The sequence below is a fragment of the Neoarius graeffei genome, chromosome 14 (genome assembly GCF_027579695.1).
Source record: "Neoarius graeffei isolate fNeoGra1 chromosome 14, fNeoGra1.pri, whole genome shotgun sequence".
In the NCBI taxonomy this organism is placed as follows: domain Eukaryota; kingdom Metazoa; phylum Chordata; class Actinopteri; order Siluriformes; family Ariidae; genus Neoarius; species Neoarius graeffei.
The window spans coordinates 8,156,024-8,175,393 of NC_083582.1; the positions used below are offsets into that span (position 1 = coordinate 8,156,024).

A 19,370-nucleotide genomic window follows, 5' to 3' on the forward strand; every position below is an offset into this window, starting at 1 on the left:
TTACATGCAAAAATAACCACACAGCCTTAGATTAATAAACTCACCCCATCAGAAAGAGAAACGGCGCCTTGCACACACCAATGCCTCCGATGGAATGTAATCCTAGCTTCCTTTTGGTTGGGTTTTTTTGCTAGAAATGGTGATCTCCGATGTAAAAACCGTGTGTCTGTTTGCTTCGCGATGTTTTTCAGCTCCTCTGCGCTCTGTTTAGCTTACTCCATATTCATTCCATAGTGAAATTACACGCCTGTATGCAGCTTAAGTAGCCACGAGCTCAGCTCGTATCATACAGCTGATTCGCGAAAAAAAAAAAAAGACTTAAATCATCATGTGAATGGCCCATATGGTAATTTACCCACACCCCCCAGCAGGCTACAGTCCTGACAAAAACGAGACAATTTTCAACAAAAAATGTATGCTTTTCCAACAAAACAATCTATTATCTGAAATACTGATTGCATTCTTCAAGATCTCAACTTGCACATGATGGAAAAAAACAAAAATCACAAATTTCGAAAAAAAATGCTTCTTTTGCGATTATCTCGGATTCGTTTCGGCCGACATGTGTCCCTGGATTCGGTGAGGCGTCACAATTGTTATTTTATTTGCTTACATTTAGTATTGATCTAAGCTTCTATTAGTTTATTATCATATTTCACCTAGGTTACACTTCCTTCCTTCCAGAAAGATCAGACAAGTTCATTGGACACACTATCAGAACCTATTACGATGCTGGGGGGGGGAAAAAAAACAACAACTTTCTTTGAATAATAATAATGACTTTTTTAATTAATCAAGAATGATGAAAACAGTGAGACATACACTCAAAGTTAATATTTTGAAGATGTTCAGATCCACAGCGTGTGTGATGTGAGTGATATGGACTGGTGGCTCAATAAATAAAAGAAAAGATACAGAGGATAGGAGGAGATGGAGGGACATTATCTGCTGTGGCGACTCCTAATGGGAACAGCTGAAAGAAGAAGAAGACACACCATCCAGAATCTGCCATCAGACCCCTGCAGCTCAGCTGGTCTACAACCTCCATCATTCCTCCTATGTTATCCTTCTGCTCGCTGCCCTTCACTGGCTGCCTGTTGCAGCTTGCATCAAATTTAAGACAATAGTGCAAGAATACCAGGTTGTTAAGGGGTCAGATCCAGCATACCTCCAGAGACTGATCCAACCCTACATGCCAACCAGATCCCTATGCTCCGCTACTACTGGTCACCTGGTCCCTCCTCCTTTCCGCTCCTGCCCAGCCCACTCAAGACTGCTGTCTGTCCTGGCTCCCTGTTGGTAGAATGACCTTCCCATTGAGGTCAGAACTGCTGACTCCCTGACCACCTTCAAGACTCACCGCTTCAGGCTACACCTCTCCCCTGCTTACCTTCCCACTGTGTGACCACATATCAGTCTTGACCAACCCAGGCTGTGTACTGGGGTTAGCCATTGGAGTTATTTTTCTCTATTTAGTTGTACTTTGTCAGCTCATTTGTATGGTTGAATTGTTTTGGGTTTTTTTTTTTGGCTGTTTGCTGAGTGTTGGTAATTCAACAGAATGTAACACCAAGTATTATTCTGTAACTTGTTCATTTGGCACTAGAACCTTCTTGTCTAGAAGTTTAGAACTTTGTGTACCTGACTTTTGCACTTGTACGTCGGTCTGGATAATAGTGCCTGCTAAATGCCTGTAATGTAATAAGAAAAGATATCAGGATATAAGGGGAAGCCATGCATGGAGGCTCCATGGAGAAAGCTGTGGCCTAATGGGTAGAGAAGCAACTTTGGGACCAAATGGTTGCTGGTTCAATTCCCTAGACTAGTAGGAGTAGCTGAAGTGCCCTTGGGCAAGGTACCTGCTCCCTCGGGCGTGTTGTATATTGCTGTGGAGAAGAGTGTCTATTAAATGCCTATAACATAATGTAGGCATTACATTATAGGCACAATACACTTTTTTATCTTGAAAAAAGTGTATTGTGCCAAAATTTATCAGAGTATCATATTGCTCTGCCCTTATCTGTTCATTCTGAATAATGGATACAATTCTCATCTCATTATCTCTAGCCACTTTATCCTGTTCTACAGGGTCGCAGGCAAGCTGGAGCCTATCCCAGCTGACTACGGGCGAAAGGCGGGGTACACCCTGGACAAGTCGCCAGGTCATCACAGGGCTGACACATAGACACAGACAACCATTCACATCTACGCTCAATTTAGAGTCACCAGTTAACCTAACCTGCATGTCTTTGGACTGTGGGGGAAACCGGAGCACCCGGAGGAAACCCACGCGGACACGGAAAGAACATGCAAACTCCACACAGAAAGGCCGTCGCCGGCCACGGGGCTCGAACCCAGACCTTCTTGCTGTGAGGCGACAGCGCTAACCACTACACCACCGTGCCACCCCATGGATACAATTATACAGAGAATTTATTATTTATTACAGAGACCCACTGCAGTCTCTCTCACTCTCTCTCTCTCTCTCTCTCTCTCTCCCACCTTCATTCCTTCATTCTAGTTTTATTTGCTCCATGTGTGCTTTTGAACTCATTCTGAGAAAATAACGTAAGACAGGCTCTGAGAGACAGACAGGTTAGTGATTTCTCCCAGTCTGTATGTTTAATTTCTCTTTCTATCTCTCTTCCTTTCTGTCTTTTATTGTTTAAGCTTCTTTCCATTTCTCTCTCTCTCTCTCTCTCTCTCTCACACACACACACACACACACACACACACACACACACACACACACACACACACACACCATCCATCTCTAATTGTCTTTCTACTCCATGTCTTCTCCAAGGAGACCAAAGGTTAAAGACCTTTTTACAGTTTTTAAGTCTTCCCCCCACCCAAAAAAAGGCTTCAGCTTCGACCACCTGCTTGAAAGTGCTTTACTCCTCGCTGTCTCTTTTTCCATTTATAATATCCTTTCTTTCAGTCCCACCCTCTCTCTCTCTCTCTCTCTCTCTCTCTCTCTCTCCTGGTCTATCCCTCTCGAGGTCCTCTTGGCTCTCTAGTTTTCATTGAGGATCTCAAGAACTCTGAAAACTTTCTCTCTCACTCAGGGATTTTCAAGAGGAAGAGAGAAAGAGACAGAGACAGAAAAAGACGAGAGGAAAGAAGACAGAAAAGAGAAAAAAACTTTCACAGAGAAAAGAGGACAGGGGACAGAAAAGGATGGTGGTGTCCCTTTTCTCCATTGTACCAGGACATGCGGCTCTTTTCGCTCTCTTGCTGCTTGGCATTGTGGGATTGTTTCCGGAGGTCTCTCTGGGATTCCAGAGTGAAGATGAGGATTATCACATGCAGGAGATGTTGAGCAGGGAGCGATATTACCGCGTTCCTGTCCTGGAGGAGAGCACAGTGGAAGGTCATGAACTTTCCACACCACCCATCCACAACAAGCCCAAAACCTCGGGGAAGCAAGCTGGAGGAAAGACAAAGTCAGGTAACCTTTAACCTTTGTACATGACTGAACAAACACGAGTCATGGTTTCTAAAAATGTCATTTCGGAAGCAAGGAATAAAACCCCGTGTGTGGTTCGGTTAGAGTAAAATAATCAGTAACAGTGTGGTGTGATGTTTGACTGTTACCTGAAGTTTTTTCCTCAAGCAGCATGTCCTGAAGTGTTTTATTCCATTTATACCACAACAATTTGCTAATGAGTTATACAAAATTTTTTATTTATTAAAGAACAAGTCATACTTTTTACACATTTATAGTTGCAGTTATGTTCTGGAATGTCCAGGAGACAAATTAGTTTTCACTTACTTTTGAAGTTTATAAAATTAAAAAAAAAAATGCAGCTTGTCGTTACAGAGAAACTGCAAAGCGTCAACTCGTAAAAACCTCTCTACCCTAAGATTCACCTAACAACACCCTAGAGCAGTGGTTTTCAAAGTGGGGGGCCACCAGGGGATGCTAGGGGGGCCTCAGAAAGTTGGAGGGACAATAACAAAAAAATTGCGAAAAAATATATACTTTATTATTAAATATATTGTAATCATTATTATAAAATATAATTATTAATAATAATACATCATATCGAAACGTTATTTGCCATGCTCATCTCTCCGATTGCCTGTGATGTTGCGGTTTGCGCCATTTATCAAGCTGCTTTGCTCCTCAAGCTAGCGTATTGCTAGCGCAAAATGGACAGGTTTTTGAAGAAGAGACCGAAGGAACAAACCAACAGCCCTGCTGTGGAGGACACTGTTGGAAAAAACCTAAGAAGTCCTGGCCAACTAAAATCTGAAAATATGAGGCAGCATACATTAAGTATGGCTTTACAGCCATACAGAAAAATGGCCATGATTGCCCGAAATGCGTCCTCTGTCTGGAGACCCTGTCAAACGAGTGCTTAAAACCTTCGAAACTTCAGCGTCACTTGGTACAAAAACATCCGACAGATGCCGAAAAAACAGTAGATTTCTTCAGACGCAAAGAAGAGCATTTGGTCAGGCAATCTGCTGCATTCACCCAGCAAGCTACTGTCCCCGAGCGGCCCTGAAGGCATCATTTTTAGCCTCGTACCACATTGCTCGTGCTAAAAAACCTCACTCAATTGGAGAAGATTTGATTTTACCAGCCACCAAAGACATTGTCCGAGAATTGCTTGGTGAGGATGCTGCCAAAAAAATCGATGCTGTCCCATTCTCTGATAACACCGTGAGCCGACGGATTGGTGACATGGCTCAAGACGTATCTGCTCAGCTGTTGGAGCAGGTGAGAGCCAGCGAATACTTCGCACTTCAGCTGGATGAGAGCACAGATTTATCCAATGAGGCCCAACTGCTTGTGTACATCAAATTTATTTCACAGGAAAGATTTGTGGAGGAAATGCAGGGGCGGCATGGTGGTGTAGTGGTTAGCGCTGTCGCCTCACAGCAAGAAGGTCCGGGTTCGAGCCCTGTGGCTGGCGAGGGCCTTTCTGTGCGGAGTTTGCATGTTCTGTCCGCGTGGGTTTCCTCCGGGTGCTCCAGTTTCCCCCAAAGACATGCAGGTTAGGTTAACTGGTGACTCTAAATTGACCGTAGGTGTGAATGGTTGTCTATGTGCCAGCCCTGTGATGACCTGGTGACTTGTCCAGGGTGTACCCTGCCTTTTGCCCGTAGTCAGCTGGGATAGGCTCCAGCTTGCCTGTGACCCTGTAGAAGGATAAAGTGGCTAGAGGGAATGAGATGAGATTTGTGGAGGAAATACTATTTTGTAAAGCACTTGAAAGAAGAACTACTGGGAAAGACATTTTTCAAGTTTTGGACAATTACATCGAATCTAACGGATTGGACTGGACCCGTTGTGTGGGGGTGTGTTCGGACAGAGCCGCGGCAATGACTGGGAAGATCAGTGGAGTGACCGCTCTCATTAAGCAGAAGGCCCTGCATGTAGTGGCCACACACTGCATGCTCCATCGCGAGGCACTGGTCGCAAAAAGGATGGATAACGAGTTGAATCAGGTACTACAGGAGGTTATACAGTTTATTGTTCAGTGCGAAAATATTTGTGCTGAAAACATGTCAGTTAATAATATTCTTATGCTAAACAAATCTAACAATTATTGACTATTGAATAAAAGTAAGAGAAAACATTCTAAAAGTTGATGTTTCTTTACATATTTTGTAGCATTGTCTGTGGGTTTGCAAAGGGGGTCCCCGGCCAGAAGCTAATGCTGTTTGGGGGGCCTTGGCATGGAAAAGTTTGGGAACCCCTGCCCTAGAGGTCACCTGGAAGACAATAGCAACACCCTACAAACCACCAGAGATGATCCAGGATCTGCTGAGCAACCCTCTATAAACCACGTGAAATTCTGTTTAGTAACAGTAACAACCTAGTAAGAGCCTAGCAACTACCTGGGATAGCATAGCAACCACCCAGCAACCTGCTAGCATAGACATAACAACACCTTCAAAACAACCCTAAAAGCCAGCAACCAAACTAGCTCTGACCTAACAACACAAACCACCTAGCAACACCCTAGCAACCAGGTGACATTCCATCTAGAAAGTAAATTCCGTCTATTTAAAAAAAAAAGCAACCAGCTAGTCAGAGCATAGCAACCACCCAGCAACCTGCTAGCACTGACCTAACAACACCTTAGAAACCACCCTAAAAGCCACCTGGAATGCCATAGCAAACACCCAACGACTGCCTAGCAACCGTCCTGGATTACTTAGCAACATCCTAACAACCACCTGAAATTCCATCTAATAAATGTTATACTATAAAATAAAAGCCCTAAAAGCCACCTGGAATGTTTTAACAAACACCTAGTGACCACCTAGCAACCATCCGGGATTACTTAGCAACACCCTAACAACCACCTGCAATTCAATCTCGTAAAAGTAAGCAACCACCTAGTTGTAAGAGCCTAGCAACTACCTTGGGTGCCATAGCAACCCTCCTAGCACTGACCTAACAACATGTTAGAAGCCACCTAGCAACACCCTAGCAACCACCAGTTAATGCTCTATGGTTGGACTGGGTTAAAAAATGTGCAGCTTGTCATGTTACCGAGAAACCAGAAAAAAAAAAAATCACCTCTGAGCGTTACAAAGCTCAGACAAACACTGCAGACAAACAGATTTATCAGGCCACGTGCTTGAGAACCTGCGATATACATACAGTACCTACATACACTCTTGGACACTTTATTAGGAACACCCCTACATCCACATGCTGTTTGATGCAGTTCTATAATCAGCCGATGCCTTGACAGAAGCACCATGCATCAAGTCATGCAGATACAAATCAAGAGCTTCAGCTAATGTTCACAAATCAGGATGGGAAAAATTGTGAGCTCAATTTTTGTGTGACTTTCTTTCACTGTGGCGTGGGTGTTGGTTTGAACCAGATGAGTATGAGGTTTGAGTATTTCAGAAACTGCCGATCTCCTGGGGTTTTCACACACAACAGTCTCTAGAGTCTGTAAAGACAGAATGGTGCCAAAAACAACAACAACAACAACAACAAAAATATCAAATGAGTGAGCGACAGTTCTGTGGATGGAAAAAAACAAACGCCTTGTTAATAATAGAGGTCAGAGGAAAATGCAGATTGGTTCAATCTTTTTTGCCAGGAAGGATATAGTAACTCATATAATCACTCTTTACAACCGTGGTGAGCAGAAAAGCATCTCAGCATGCAAGAGAAAAATAGAAGAACACATTGGGTTCCAGTCCTGCAGCCAAGAACCAGGATCTTAGAACCAAGTGAGTGTATATTGTATATATTTATACAGTATAATGACAATAAATATGGCCGTATTCCTGGATTCTCCTGATTGGAAGTTTCTGGACACATTTGGGATTTAGCTAGAAGCAAGCTCTGCCTCCAGGAAGTACACAATCAGTGATCTGGTGTTATTTACCCCTTAGGAATTAGAGACTGTAGTAGTATTATTTAAGGGTTTTACTAATTCGTGGCAGAACCCTGTGTAATTACTCAGTGTATAATTATTCTGTCTCGTTATTCAGCACCATTGTTCTGCACACTTACTCTACATTGTATGGTTTTCTATATTCTTCTCTATATATTGTGTCTAAATATTGTGAATATTCATGTGTAATTTTGTCCAAAGCCTCTTTATTGATGTGTCTATTCACCGAACATAACTGAACATAACTATCATGTAATAATACGTTTGATATCCCATGGTGCAGCGCATTAGCCTACTGTCAGGCTTCACCCCGAGGAGAAATAAACACCGTGCAGGAAAGATGGACCCCAATCACTCGGACACATTAAAGAGCAGAATAAACAGAGAGGATCTGAAGAACACACACTCCCACTCTGAGAACACACACTCCTCTGGCTGCATAAATCAGACAGTGTGTGAGAGTGTTAGTGTTGGTGCAGTTACCTCACTCCAACATGTTAGACCAAAATAAACAATCCTTAAATCATCACTCGGAGGATTAAACCTGATTACTCTGGTCTCGCACGTGGACTCAGAGGGTTTGTTCATGATTATACAGGGATGTGTGTGGTTAGAAAAATAAACCCAGGGCCGGAAGCCACGAGGGAACTTGTGTACTGTACATTACACTTATTCATTTATTTTGAGGACGCTTTAATCCAAAGTGACTCACTATTGAGATCCATGACACTGAGATTCAGGCTACATCCACACGACAACGGCAACGAGATTTTTTTTTTTTTTAAATATCGCATCCACATGGGCAATGGATCAGTAAAATATCAGGTACATATGGCAACGCAACGCTTGCTGAAAACGCAATACACATGCCACACCTCTACGTGCGCTGTAAGACGGTCCCATCGGAGACACCAACAATAGAAGAAATAGGACGCATGCGCATAAACCCCTTCTTCTGGAGCATCAGCCACATAAAGTTTTGATTATTAATCAGTAGCGTAAAATGAAAGATGCGGAAAGAGGAATGAACGGGGGTAGATGGAAGCCGGTACGCCAACATTCTGAGATCCTCCAGAATTCTTTAATGGTCCGGAATAAATTGAATGCTACACGTTGATGGATTACTTTGTTCTTCTACGCCCTTTTTGAGGAATGTATTGTCGGACTTAAACCAACATCTGAAGAGGTGAGATCGCTCCTTTTTTTCCCTATTTTTGCTGGCGGGATTGTTTTTGTTTTTGGAAAGCGCACGGGCGGTGCGCGGTTTGGTACTGCTTCCGCAGTGTTTGGACTAAAGACTCTGCCCTAAGGGCTATTCTCTCACTCTCTCTCTCTCTCTCTCTCTCTCTCTCTCTCTCTCTCTTTCTCTCTCTCACTTTGCACCATTACACAATAAATATTCACAGTGAAAATATTTTGTAAGCGTGTTTCATGAACCAAGTTATAGGATTTGTTGACAACTCGCATCGAGTTCGTTACACTTCTACCCGGCGTGAAGCACTGACAGTCATGTGGTTGTGACGTCATCGTAAACAAATCCGTTCTACTCATCCAGACGACTTCGCAACGGGGCCGTTGCCAGATTTTTTCACTCTGGAACCTGTTCTCAAAAGATTTCGTTTTGGGGCACCCAAAACGCCAGTGCCGTGTGGACGCCAGGCCGAAACAATAAACAATTTTATCAGATTCACCTGGATCCGTTGCCGTGTGGACAGGGCCTGAGATTTAAACTCACAACCTTGTGGTCAGTAAGACAGAACCTAAAAGAAATAGTTCAGGAATGGGTTTCCTGAAAGCCTCTTAAGGCTAAGAGCGTTTTTAACTACCTCTTAAGATCCATCGTTAAGCTAACTTGGATTTCCCAAACAACATCATAGCCAAAGTAGTCCTTTAGTTCGCTCTTAACTTACAATGGACCTGGACCACTCTTTCACAACAAAGAGTGACTCGTTCACAGCCGAATACACAGAATGCACATGCGCCTCCAAGGGACTCATAGGTGGGGTTTAGATTAGACCGTATCAGCGGATCATCAGATTAACGTTTTTAAAACGATTAGTGTGCACACAGCAACACCAATACACGATTCGCGTGCACACAGCAATACCAATACACGGATACGCTCAGCTCCGCAGGCATCCTGCGCTCCAAATCACTCCGCCCTGAACAGCGAGTGCCCTCTGGAGGGTGCGCACTCCGGCCCTGCGCAGCTCACAGAGAGCGCGAGTATAGCGCACGAGCAGTGATTCGGGACTGAGCCGCTGTGTGTGTGATCTCAGTGCATATCACTTACCACTTGCAAGTGGAAGGATGGCAAGCCTAAAGACAATCATAACTACACAATGGGCAGTATTTGCATCAGTATTTGCAGTATTTTCATACTTTTATACTCTTTAATGAAAGGTGATACCAGGCGGAAGTCCGCGCCGTTTTTCAGCAGTTGCGTCACATGACCAACGCCAGCGAATCAGGAAGGTGGATGTCACAGTGACGTTGTCCAATGACGACGCCAGCTAGAGCTCAGCACAGCGTATCCGCGTATTCTCAATGTTTACACAGCACCGGACCAGACACGATCTGGATTGAATACGTGGACCCTGGCGGATTCCCGTTTCCCGGCGTTTCCAGGCGTTTTAATGTAAACGGACAGTGCACCCGCGAAGAAAACGAGACAGATATGGTCTAATGTAAACTTGGCCATATAGTCAACGGGCGGAGACTGGTGTTGAATCTGCTGCAGGTGTTCAGTTATTTTTCTTGTATGTTGCAAGTCCATCGAGTTAATTATTAAATAAATATACAAAAAACATTATGAATATATTTCAATATGTTATGGAATTGTGTGTGTATGGATATCGTAATGTCACACTGATATCGCCACCTTTTAATGAAAATTTAACTCCATTAGGCAAGTGATTTTCATAAATGAGACACATTTCTGCACCTGTTACATTGTGTGTGGCTTTTTGGTTAAAAACGAACGCCGTCTGACCTTATCGACTGGATTTAGCAGCTACTAATGCCTTCAGCAACTACAGTATGAATGCCTTTAGCAGCTACTAATGCTTATTTTGAGGATGCGCACTACAAAGATGCTCTTAGCAAAGTTGCTCTTAAGACTCCTTCTTATGAGTGAGTTCGGGAAAACCACATACAGAGACAACGTTCATTGCTTAAGAGCGTCTTTAAACTCGCTCTTTAGCCCTATAGTGCAATGTTATCAGGGAAACCCCACCCAATTCTGTGATGCAACAACAGGATCACTTTAAATCTGATCGCTTTAAGTCTGACATGGCTTTTCATCCACGTAAAAACCGATCATAGGAGTGTCGATCATTCGTTTTGTGTTCTCTATCCAACAACACTGTGACTTCTGCAGCTGCCGAGCATTCTGTTTCAGATTATCTCATCTCATTATCTCTAGCCGCTTTATCCTGTCCTACAGGGTCGCAGGCAAGCTGGAGCCTATCCCAGCTGACTACGGGCGAAAGGCGGGGTACACCCTGGACAAGTCGCCAGGTCATCACAGGGCTGACACATAGACACAGACAACCATTCACACCTACGGTCAATTTAGAGTCACCAGTTAACCTAACCTGCATGTCTTTGGACTGTGGGGGAAACCGGAGCACCCGGAGGAAACCCACGCGGACACGGGGAGAACATGCAAACTCCACACAGAAAGGCCCTCGCCGGCCACGGGGCTCGAACCCGGACCTTCTTGCTGTGAGGCAACAGCGCTAACTACTACACCACCGTGTCGCCCTCTGTTTCAGATTATATGATGAAAATTTAGTAATGATGTCACTGTTATGGTTAGAAAGCATGATATCCAGCTCTGTAATGTTAATATTTCTTTCAGGTAAAAACTGTAAATTTATAGCTTTAGGTAGCTGCTGTGATTTAAGTGATAACAAGAATTATTTTGTTCTGTGGATGTTTCACAATATTACTGCACAATGATAAGACTTGAATCAAAACAGAATGCAATGCACATGGCTTTATTAAAAAAACAAGAAACAAACAACAACAACAAAAAACTGCACGTTTTGATACATGTTCATGATGTGAACAAAGCATGAAACATGGAAGCATTGCTGTTCATGCTGGGAGGAGAATTCATGCCAGAACCCACACTTCTCCTGCCAAAAGAGTCATAAGGAGGTCCAGGACCTCGGGGAGGAAAAAAGAAATGCTACCTGCCCAGACAAAGGCAGGTTTTACCTGAGACAGGTGCTGCCCAGAAGGAGCAACATCCTCAGCAGAGCTGGAAGACGGACTGAAGATGTCAGTGGTGCAGAGAGTCAGAGTGACGCCATCACCCATGTGTGGAGTTAAAAGCGATTATATGTAATCGAGGCTGTACACTACATCCTTTATATTCACCTGAAAATTCTATACATGTTTTATAAATTAGTTAGGAATGAGATTATAATACCTGGCGACTTGTCCAGGGTGTACCCCGCCTTTTGCCTGTAGTCAGCTGGGATAGGCTCCAGCTTGCCTGCGACCCTGTAGAACAGGACAAAGAGGCTAGAGATAATGAGATGGGATTATAATATGAAAAAGTCTGATATACTTAACCCTCTGGGGTCTGAGGGTATTTTCTGGCACTGTAATGATTTTGGTATGCTCTGATTTCATTGTCAATTTCAACAAATCTATGCAGTATTTCCAAAGTCATATGACTTTTTTTGTATTCAGCACAAGTTCAGCTACAATAATATCTCTGTAGTATGTTGACATGATTGTACTTTAAAATAAATAACAGATAGATGAAGACGTTGTAAAAAGCCATTTTAGAACTGTGTTGGAATGTGTGAAAAAACATAACCTTACCCATTGTTTCGAACTGTTTTGGTCACTTGAGGTGATTCTGTTCAGTCTGAGGAATGTCTCAAGCACAAAAACTTAAATCTGCTCTGTTGATTTTGACAAATAACTGGCCATCAAAAAAAATTGTGTCCTCTTGTTTTGGGATAAAGGCTTGGCAATGGGAGGGGTATTCAATGAGAAAAGTGAAAAATTTCCATTCCATTCAATGAGAAGAGTGAAGACACCTCCCACTGCCATCTCTTAATCCCATCAGGTCAAGTCCCAATGGGTAAGGTCGTGTTTTTTTCACACATTTCAACACAGTTCTAAAACTGCTTTTTACAACAGCTTCATTTATCTGGTATTTGACTTTATTTTGGTATTTGACTATATTCAGTGTGTCATGAAATTAACTCTTGCACTATTTAACTCAGTTCAGAGCCACAACCAACTCTGCTACTCAATAATTTTTCTCCCACTCCAACTCCAAATTTTTACTCTCTAAACCCAAAATCGAGCAAAATTAACTATTTTTAAGAAAAATATTTTTTAACTCTGGAAAAATTGTTCAGTCATTTTTCCCATGTATGCACTACAGCGCACGCATATCAACCGATCTGATCACCAGAAATAGAAGAAATATTTACACTTACTCGAGATGATCTTTGGCTGGATTGAGTCAAAGTAAAAAAAAAAAAGAAGGCGCCACTCATCATCAGTGTTGCAGTTCTCAAGATTGAATTGAATCGCTGTCCTGAATCATCCGAAGCGCATAAAATCCACATCTTCTCGCAACAAGTTTTACCTCCAAACAGCCTAAACTTTGTCTGACAGATTTTATCCTGTTTACGGTGAGTGTTCCCACCACGAAAGAGAAACCAGTTGAAGCCGAAAGAGTGAAAGTGATTATCATTCCATTACCATGTGAATAGTCTTTTATGAATGCATAAATGTGTGCTCAGCACTCCGACATGACTGAGTAAGGTAACAAGTTTTATCTCATTATCTCTAGCCGCTTTATCCTGTTCTACAGGGTCGCAGGCAAGCTGGAGCCTATCCCAGCTGACTACAGGCGAAAGTCAAGTCACCAGGTCATCACAGGGCTGACACATAGACACAGACAACCATTCACACCTACAGTCAATTTAGAGTCACCAGTTAACCTAACCTGCATGTCTTTGGACTGTGGGGGAAACCGGAGCACCCCCATGCGGACATGGGGAGAACATGCAAACTCCACACAGAAAGGCCCTCGCTGGCCACGGGGCTCGAACCTGGACCTTCTTGCTGTGAGGCGACAGCACTAACCACTACACCACCGTGCCACCATGTTTTATCTCATTTCGGTAATTTAAAAACTATAATATTATTTGGCAGTGGGCACATAGGAAAGTGTAAAGTATAAAGTTTCTGTCAATATGTTTATCATGCTTGTATGATGAAAAACTCAAAGATATTTATCTAAATACTAGTGCTGTCAAGCGATTAAAATATTTAATCGCGATTAATGTCGCGACTGTCATAGTTAACTCGCGATTAATCGCAATTTAATCGCACATTTTTGTCACATGAAAAACCATTGTAATTCTCTTATCAGCATAAAAAAGTGAATGGGCTTGCTCACCGTTCGACCTACGGGGGTACTCGGGGGATCCGAGATCCCCTGAAACAGACATGAGATCCCTTGAAAACATGATTTGGGAAATGTTGGGGGGTCTCTAATATATTGGCAAAATGATGTTTATTGACATAGCAATTGTGTGTAACGGGAAGCATTTGCATATCCGAATTGAGCGCGCGATGGAGATCCGCGCTCTGAGACAAGCGCAAGCACCCCCCCCAAGGGAAAAAAAGGGACCCCCCGAAAATATCGGCATAGTTCGAACACTGGTTGTACCAATGTTTTTTTTTTTTTTATTGCAGAGCATAACACATCTTGTCACAGCCACTGCAAAGTCGGGCTGGAGCCGCCAATGGGAAAACGAAACCTAAGAGTGGCTCTTCGGGGGAGGGCAGAGGACTCTGGCTGTGCGGGGCATGGCATTACAGTCTAGCTGCTATCGTTTTTCTAAGCAAAGTCTCTGTTCCAAGTTCCTGGCAGTTTCAAAAGCTTATGAAAAACCTACATCATGTCACAGAGCGTTAATCTCGCGATAAAAAAATTATCGCCGTTAAAATTGAGTCAAGTTAACGCGTTAATAACGCGACATTTTTGACAGCACTACTAAATACGGGGCGGCACGGTGGTGTAGTGGTTAGTGCTGTCGCCTCACAGCAAGAAGGTCCTGGGTTCGAGCCCCGGGGCCGGCGAGGGCCTTTCTGTGCGGAGTTTGCATGTTCTCCCCGTGTCTGCGTGGGTTTCCTCCGGGTGCTCCGGTTTCCCCCACAGTCCAAAGACATGCAGGTTAGGTTAACTGGTGACTCTAAATTGACCGTAGGTGTGAATGTGAGTGTGAATGGTTGTCTATGTGTCAGCCCTGTGATGACCTGGCAACTTGTCCAGAGTGTACCCTGCCTTTTGCCCGTAGTCAGCTGGGATAGGCTCCAGCTCGCCTGCGACCCTGTAGAAGGATAAAGCGGCTAGAGATAATGAGATGAGACTACTAAATACATGACCTACTCATTTTACTGTAAACCTGTCGAGCTTCACCAGTGAAGCTCTCGACCCCAGAGGGTTAATCAGCATCACACTCAAGGTCATGCTGTTGTACTGATTCGCTCAGAGACACAAGTGAATCACAGTCATGCTGATATTCAGTACATCAGCATGACCTCGGGTGTGATAGTGCGTTTGTACAAAAGTTCTATAAACAGGAAATTAATACTGAGGAAGTGACATTTCACACAATATGACCAAATGTTCTGTTTAATTTTGTTCCGTGACTGGAAATCCATCCACTCGCAAAGAAACCATATTCGCTTTATAGCATGTCAATTAGCTGGCTAGCTAGCTCATGTTAATTTGTATATTCCAGTTAAAGGTGATTCTGGTAATATTGGTGTCCTTTATTCATTCTCATCTTCATCTGACAAACTTTCAAAAGTTATGTTCTTGAAAAGTATCATTTGTCATGTCCACTGATGATGTCGCTAACACTACCGTAGTAATCAGTTAGAATTAGGAAGTGGAATTTTACGTGACCAGTGGAGTGATGAACACGATAAACCATCCCAGTACTGTTATCGTGAAACAGTGGTCTTGGAACACCGCTTGACCAATCAGATTAGTGGGCAGGATCTAACTGTTGTATAAATATACTGTATTATTCACATTCCCTGACTCCAGTGAGAAATGAAAATTCCATTGAACTGGAGGAATGGATTACTGGATTGATTAATTTGGTCAAGTAAAATAGTCTTTGTTGCTGTTTTATAAGCTAGATTACCAAGGTTATTTTTTTAACCGCTCCCTGAACACGTTTCCTTTGAGACACGTGAAGCTAGCTAACCATCATTGAAGCCATGGCCTAATGGTTAGAGACAGCTTTAGGCTCAAAAGGTCACTGGTTTGATTCCCTGGACTAGCAGAAGCCTCCTTGAGCAAGGAACCTAATGGCTCTGCAAAATGCTGCAATACAGTGGCTCTTTAACTCATTGGAAGAGCTTTTGCCCTCTTCCACATACATGAGCTCACCAAGGCTCATGATTGGCTAGTGTCACTGTGATTGACAGGGGAGAGAGAGAAAGAAAGTACACCCCACTCGCCCAGACACCATAGCTGATTCCACTCTCTTAACCCCTCACCATGGATGTATGTGGCATTATTGGGATTCGAACTCATGATCTCAGGTGAACGCTTTTAAACTTGCGATCAGTTGCACCACTCGGGAGCCTGTTTATTATCGTATTTGATCATGGGTTTAGTCAGAAGTATTTGACACCTGTTTCCTCTTATAGTCTGTTTTGTAAAGGTGGTTATTTTTTAAAGGACAAAAATTGGTAGAAATGTTCTGCTTTTAAGCGACTCGCCAAACTTAGTTGAGATCTAAAGCCAGAAATTAGCAGCACGTCTCAGTAGGTGTTATACGACCCCTTGCAAGAAGGTTAAAAGTACAAGTAAAGATAAATGTACAGAAGACCAACATAAGAGTAATTATACCCCCGCTTCGAAGGAGGGGGGGTATACTGGCTTTTTACCTTTGTCTGTCCGTCCGTCTGAAACACCCTTTTTTTCAGCAAACACAAATCATAGCTACTTGGTACTTGGTACCAAACTTCAGCTTGGGGTTCTATACCGTGTATACCGTTTTTGGGTCTGTTGCACATTGACTTCCTGTTTCCCGACTGAATGTATTTATGAAACATATAGGGTGGATTTACAAAATTTTCATCACACTTTTCTCGGCAACTACAAATCACAGCTGCTTGATATTTGGTATTGAGCTTCAGCTTGGGGTTCTATACCGGGTATACCGCTTTCATGTCTGTCGCACATTGACTTCCTGTTTACCGACTGAATTTATTTATGAGAGTGGATTTTGACACTATCCCAAAAAGCAAAATGCTATTTCAAAATGACAATTTACCAGGATGCGATTTGAAATACCTGGGGAGAACACTGCCCTTTACTTACTTGTTTCAGGGTTGAAATTTGTTGAAGTCAACGTTCATAATAAGTGTCCTATTCCTTCGATTGCTTGCATTCTGATTTAAGTGAAAGTGGGGGTATGCATAAGTGAGCAGTAGCTCACAGTTGATCTTGTTACAGATCTAATCAAAAAGGAATCATGGGCAAACAAAGCACAATAAAGCGAAGCACCATGGAGGAACCACAATGTGTCCATAGCAGATGCACCAAAGCTTTTAGAAGATCCAATCAGCAGATTTTTTCAAACATGGAAGATGAAAATAACAATGAAGGTCTGTAGGTCTTTCTGGAGGAACCCTGGTCAGACCTGATGGTGGTGCTGTAGTGCATGCTTTTATGCTCTAGCTCTGGAAGCACGAGGTTTTTTTCTTCTGAAATGCTCCATCTCTCTGAGCGTGAGAACTTTGTAAACAGAAGTGTTTTCATAACCCTTCATAACAGTAATACTGTATTTACGTCCAAAATGTTGTTTAATGGCTAACAAGAGGCTAACACATCCAAATGCTAGCAGCCTCATAAACAGCCCACAGATCACTTTTTAAACTCAGCTCTGGAAATCTGTATTGTGTTTGTGTTTTCAGGGAAAGCTTCAAACAAGAAGGCTGAGAAGACTGCGAACAGCATCAGTGAAGCAGATGGACATTACAGGTCCGAGAGAGTGGGTACGTTTGATCTTCAAACTAAACTTAGTGTTCAGGTGGCTCCAACATACTTCACAGTGCTTCATTTAATAATGTACTTACGGTTATTCCCAACCGCTTACACACATTTTCAAAGCTCTGTGTCTTTTTCTCAAAACTTTACACACAAATCCAACTATTGCTCACACGAAATGCAAAAAGCGCCCTATCTCCTGCGAAATGAAACACAGTATTCAGAATATTCTAAACACACCTCAAAAGCAAGCATTTGTCTCACATCATAAACACATTTCCCATAGTATCACATACGTGTGTATATCATTTACACACTGTTGCTCTAAATCTAAAGCTCTTTTGTTTTTATGTTTTTTTAATATTTTGCCATACAAGAATGAAAATACAGTATTATGCAAATAGAAGTCAACACAAGCAATACTGGAACCAAAAATATTACATTTTTTTGAATAAATCGGTTGCTGTTGTGAATGCAGTATTGTACAGCATATAAGAAAAAAAAGAAAGCAAAGTACACCAACCACCACATATGGTGATACAGCAACCAAACAATAGACATGTATGAAAAAGTGTGTGTGTGTGTGTTTGTTGATGGGGAGAGCAAGTTGGGTGTGTATTTAGGATCAATCCCTCGCCCGGGCTGGGTCTGGCCACAATATTTCATCAACATCGCATGCTATATTTTCTCTTGCCAAACATCGAGGAAAGAATCGTCTTGTGTGGCGTATCCAACCTTGGATAGAAGCAACGTCAATGTCACCACATGCTTCCTCCATTGCCTGGAGAAGTGTAAGGCGGGCATAGGGACGATGATCATACACTTTCCAACGCCATGTTGAGAAGAATTCTTCGATCGGGTTAAGAAATGCTGAATATGGAGGCAGGTTGACAACAGAAAAATGGGGATGGTTGACAAACCAATTTTGGACCAGCTGGGAGTGATGAAAACTGACATTATCCCATATAACCACAAATCTTGCCTGTTCTGGATTCTCTTCCTTTGGAGCAAGAATACCATAAATATTGTCCAGAAATGTTAGGATATGGTCCGTGTTATAGGGGCCAAGTGTTGCATGGTGGTGCAGGGCACCATTCTGCGTTATGGCGGCACACATGGTGACATTTCCTCCACGTTGGCCTGGGACATTGACAATTGGCCTCTGTCCAATGATGTTTCTCCCCTTCCATCTTGACTTTGTGAGGTTGAATCCCACCTCATCCACATAAATGTATTCATGGAGGATGGGGTGGGCATCCATCTCCAAAATTCTCTGTATAGGACAAAAGAATAGATTAGGATACGCACAATACAATAGTCTGTCCCAGCAGGTGAAAGTCTGATGTACTGGCAGTGCTATGTACATACCTCCACATAGTCATGCCGCAGGTTCTTGACTCTGTCACAGTTCCTTTCAAATGGGACCCTGTACAGCTGCTTCATCCGTAACTGATTCCTCTGGAGGACCCGATGTATCGTAGATAGACTAACAGCATCAATATTGTTGAATATGGTGATGTCTTTCAAAATATGATGTTGAATCTCACAGATTCTAATGGTGGCATCACGGTGGTGTAGTGGTTAGTGCTGTCGTCTCACAGCAAGAAGGTCCGGGTTTGAGCCTCGTGGCCGTCGAGGGCCTTTCTGTGTGGAGTTTGCATGTTGTCTGTGTGGGTTTCCTCTGGTTTCCCCCAAAGACATGCAGGTTAGGTTAACTGGTAACTCTAAAGTGAATGTGAATTGTTGTCTATGTGTCAGCCCTGTGATGACCTGGTGACTTGTCCAGGGTGTACCCTGCCTTTTGCCCGTAGTCAGCTGGGATAGGCTCCAGCTTGCCTGCGACCCTGTAGAACAGGATAAAGCAGCTAGAGATAATGAGAATGAGATTCTAATGGCATTATTTTCCAAAACCATATTCACAATTGCGGTCT

General features: G+C 43.0%; 1 protein-coding gene across 3 annotated transcripts in view; it reads left to right on the forward strand.

Annotated features, from left to right (window-relative positions):
• The first annotated feature begins 3,043 nt into the window (after positions 1-3,043).
• The window catches only part of cpxm2 (carboxypeptidase X (M14 family), member 2), a 164,320-nt gene continuing 147,993 nt past the window's right edge, over positions 3,044-19,370 (forward strand). For all 3 annotated transcript variants that reach the window (XM_060939219.1, XM_060939220.1, XM_060939221.1), the window contains exons 1-2: positions 3,044-3,454; positions 17,367-17,447. In XM_060939219.1, coding sequence (XP_060795202.1) covers positions 3,184-3,454; positions 17,367-17,447 — 352 coding nt within the window. In that variant the 5' untranslated portion in view covers positions 3,044-3,183. The remainder of the gene's footprint in view (positions 3,455-17,366; positions 17,448-19,370) is intronic.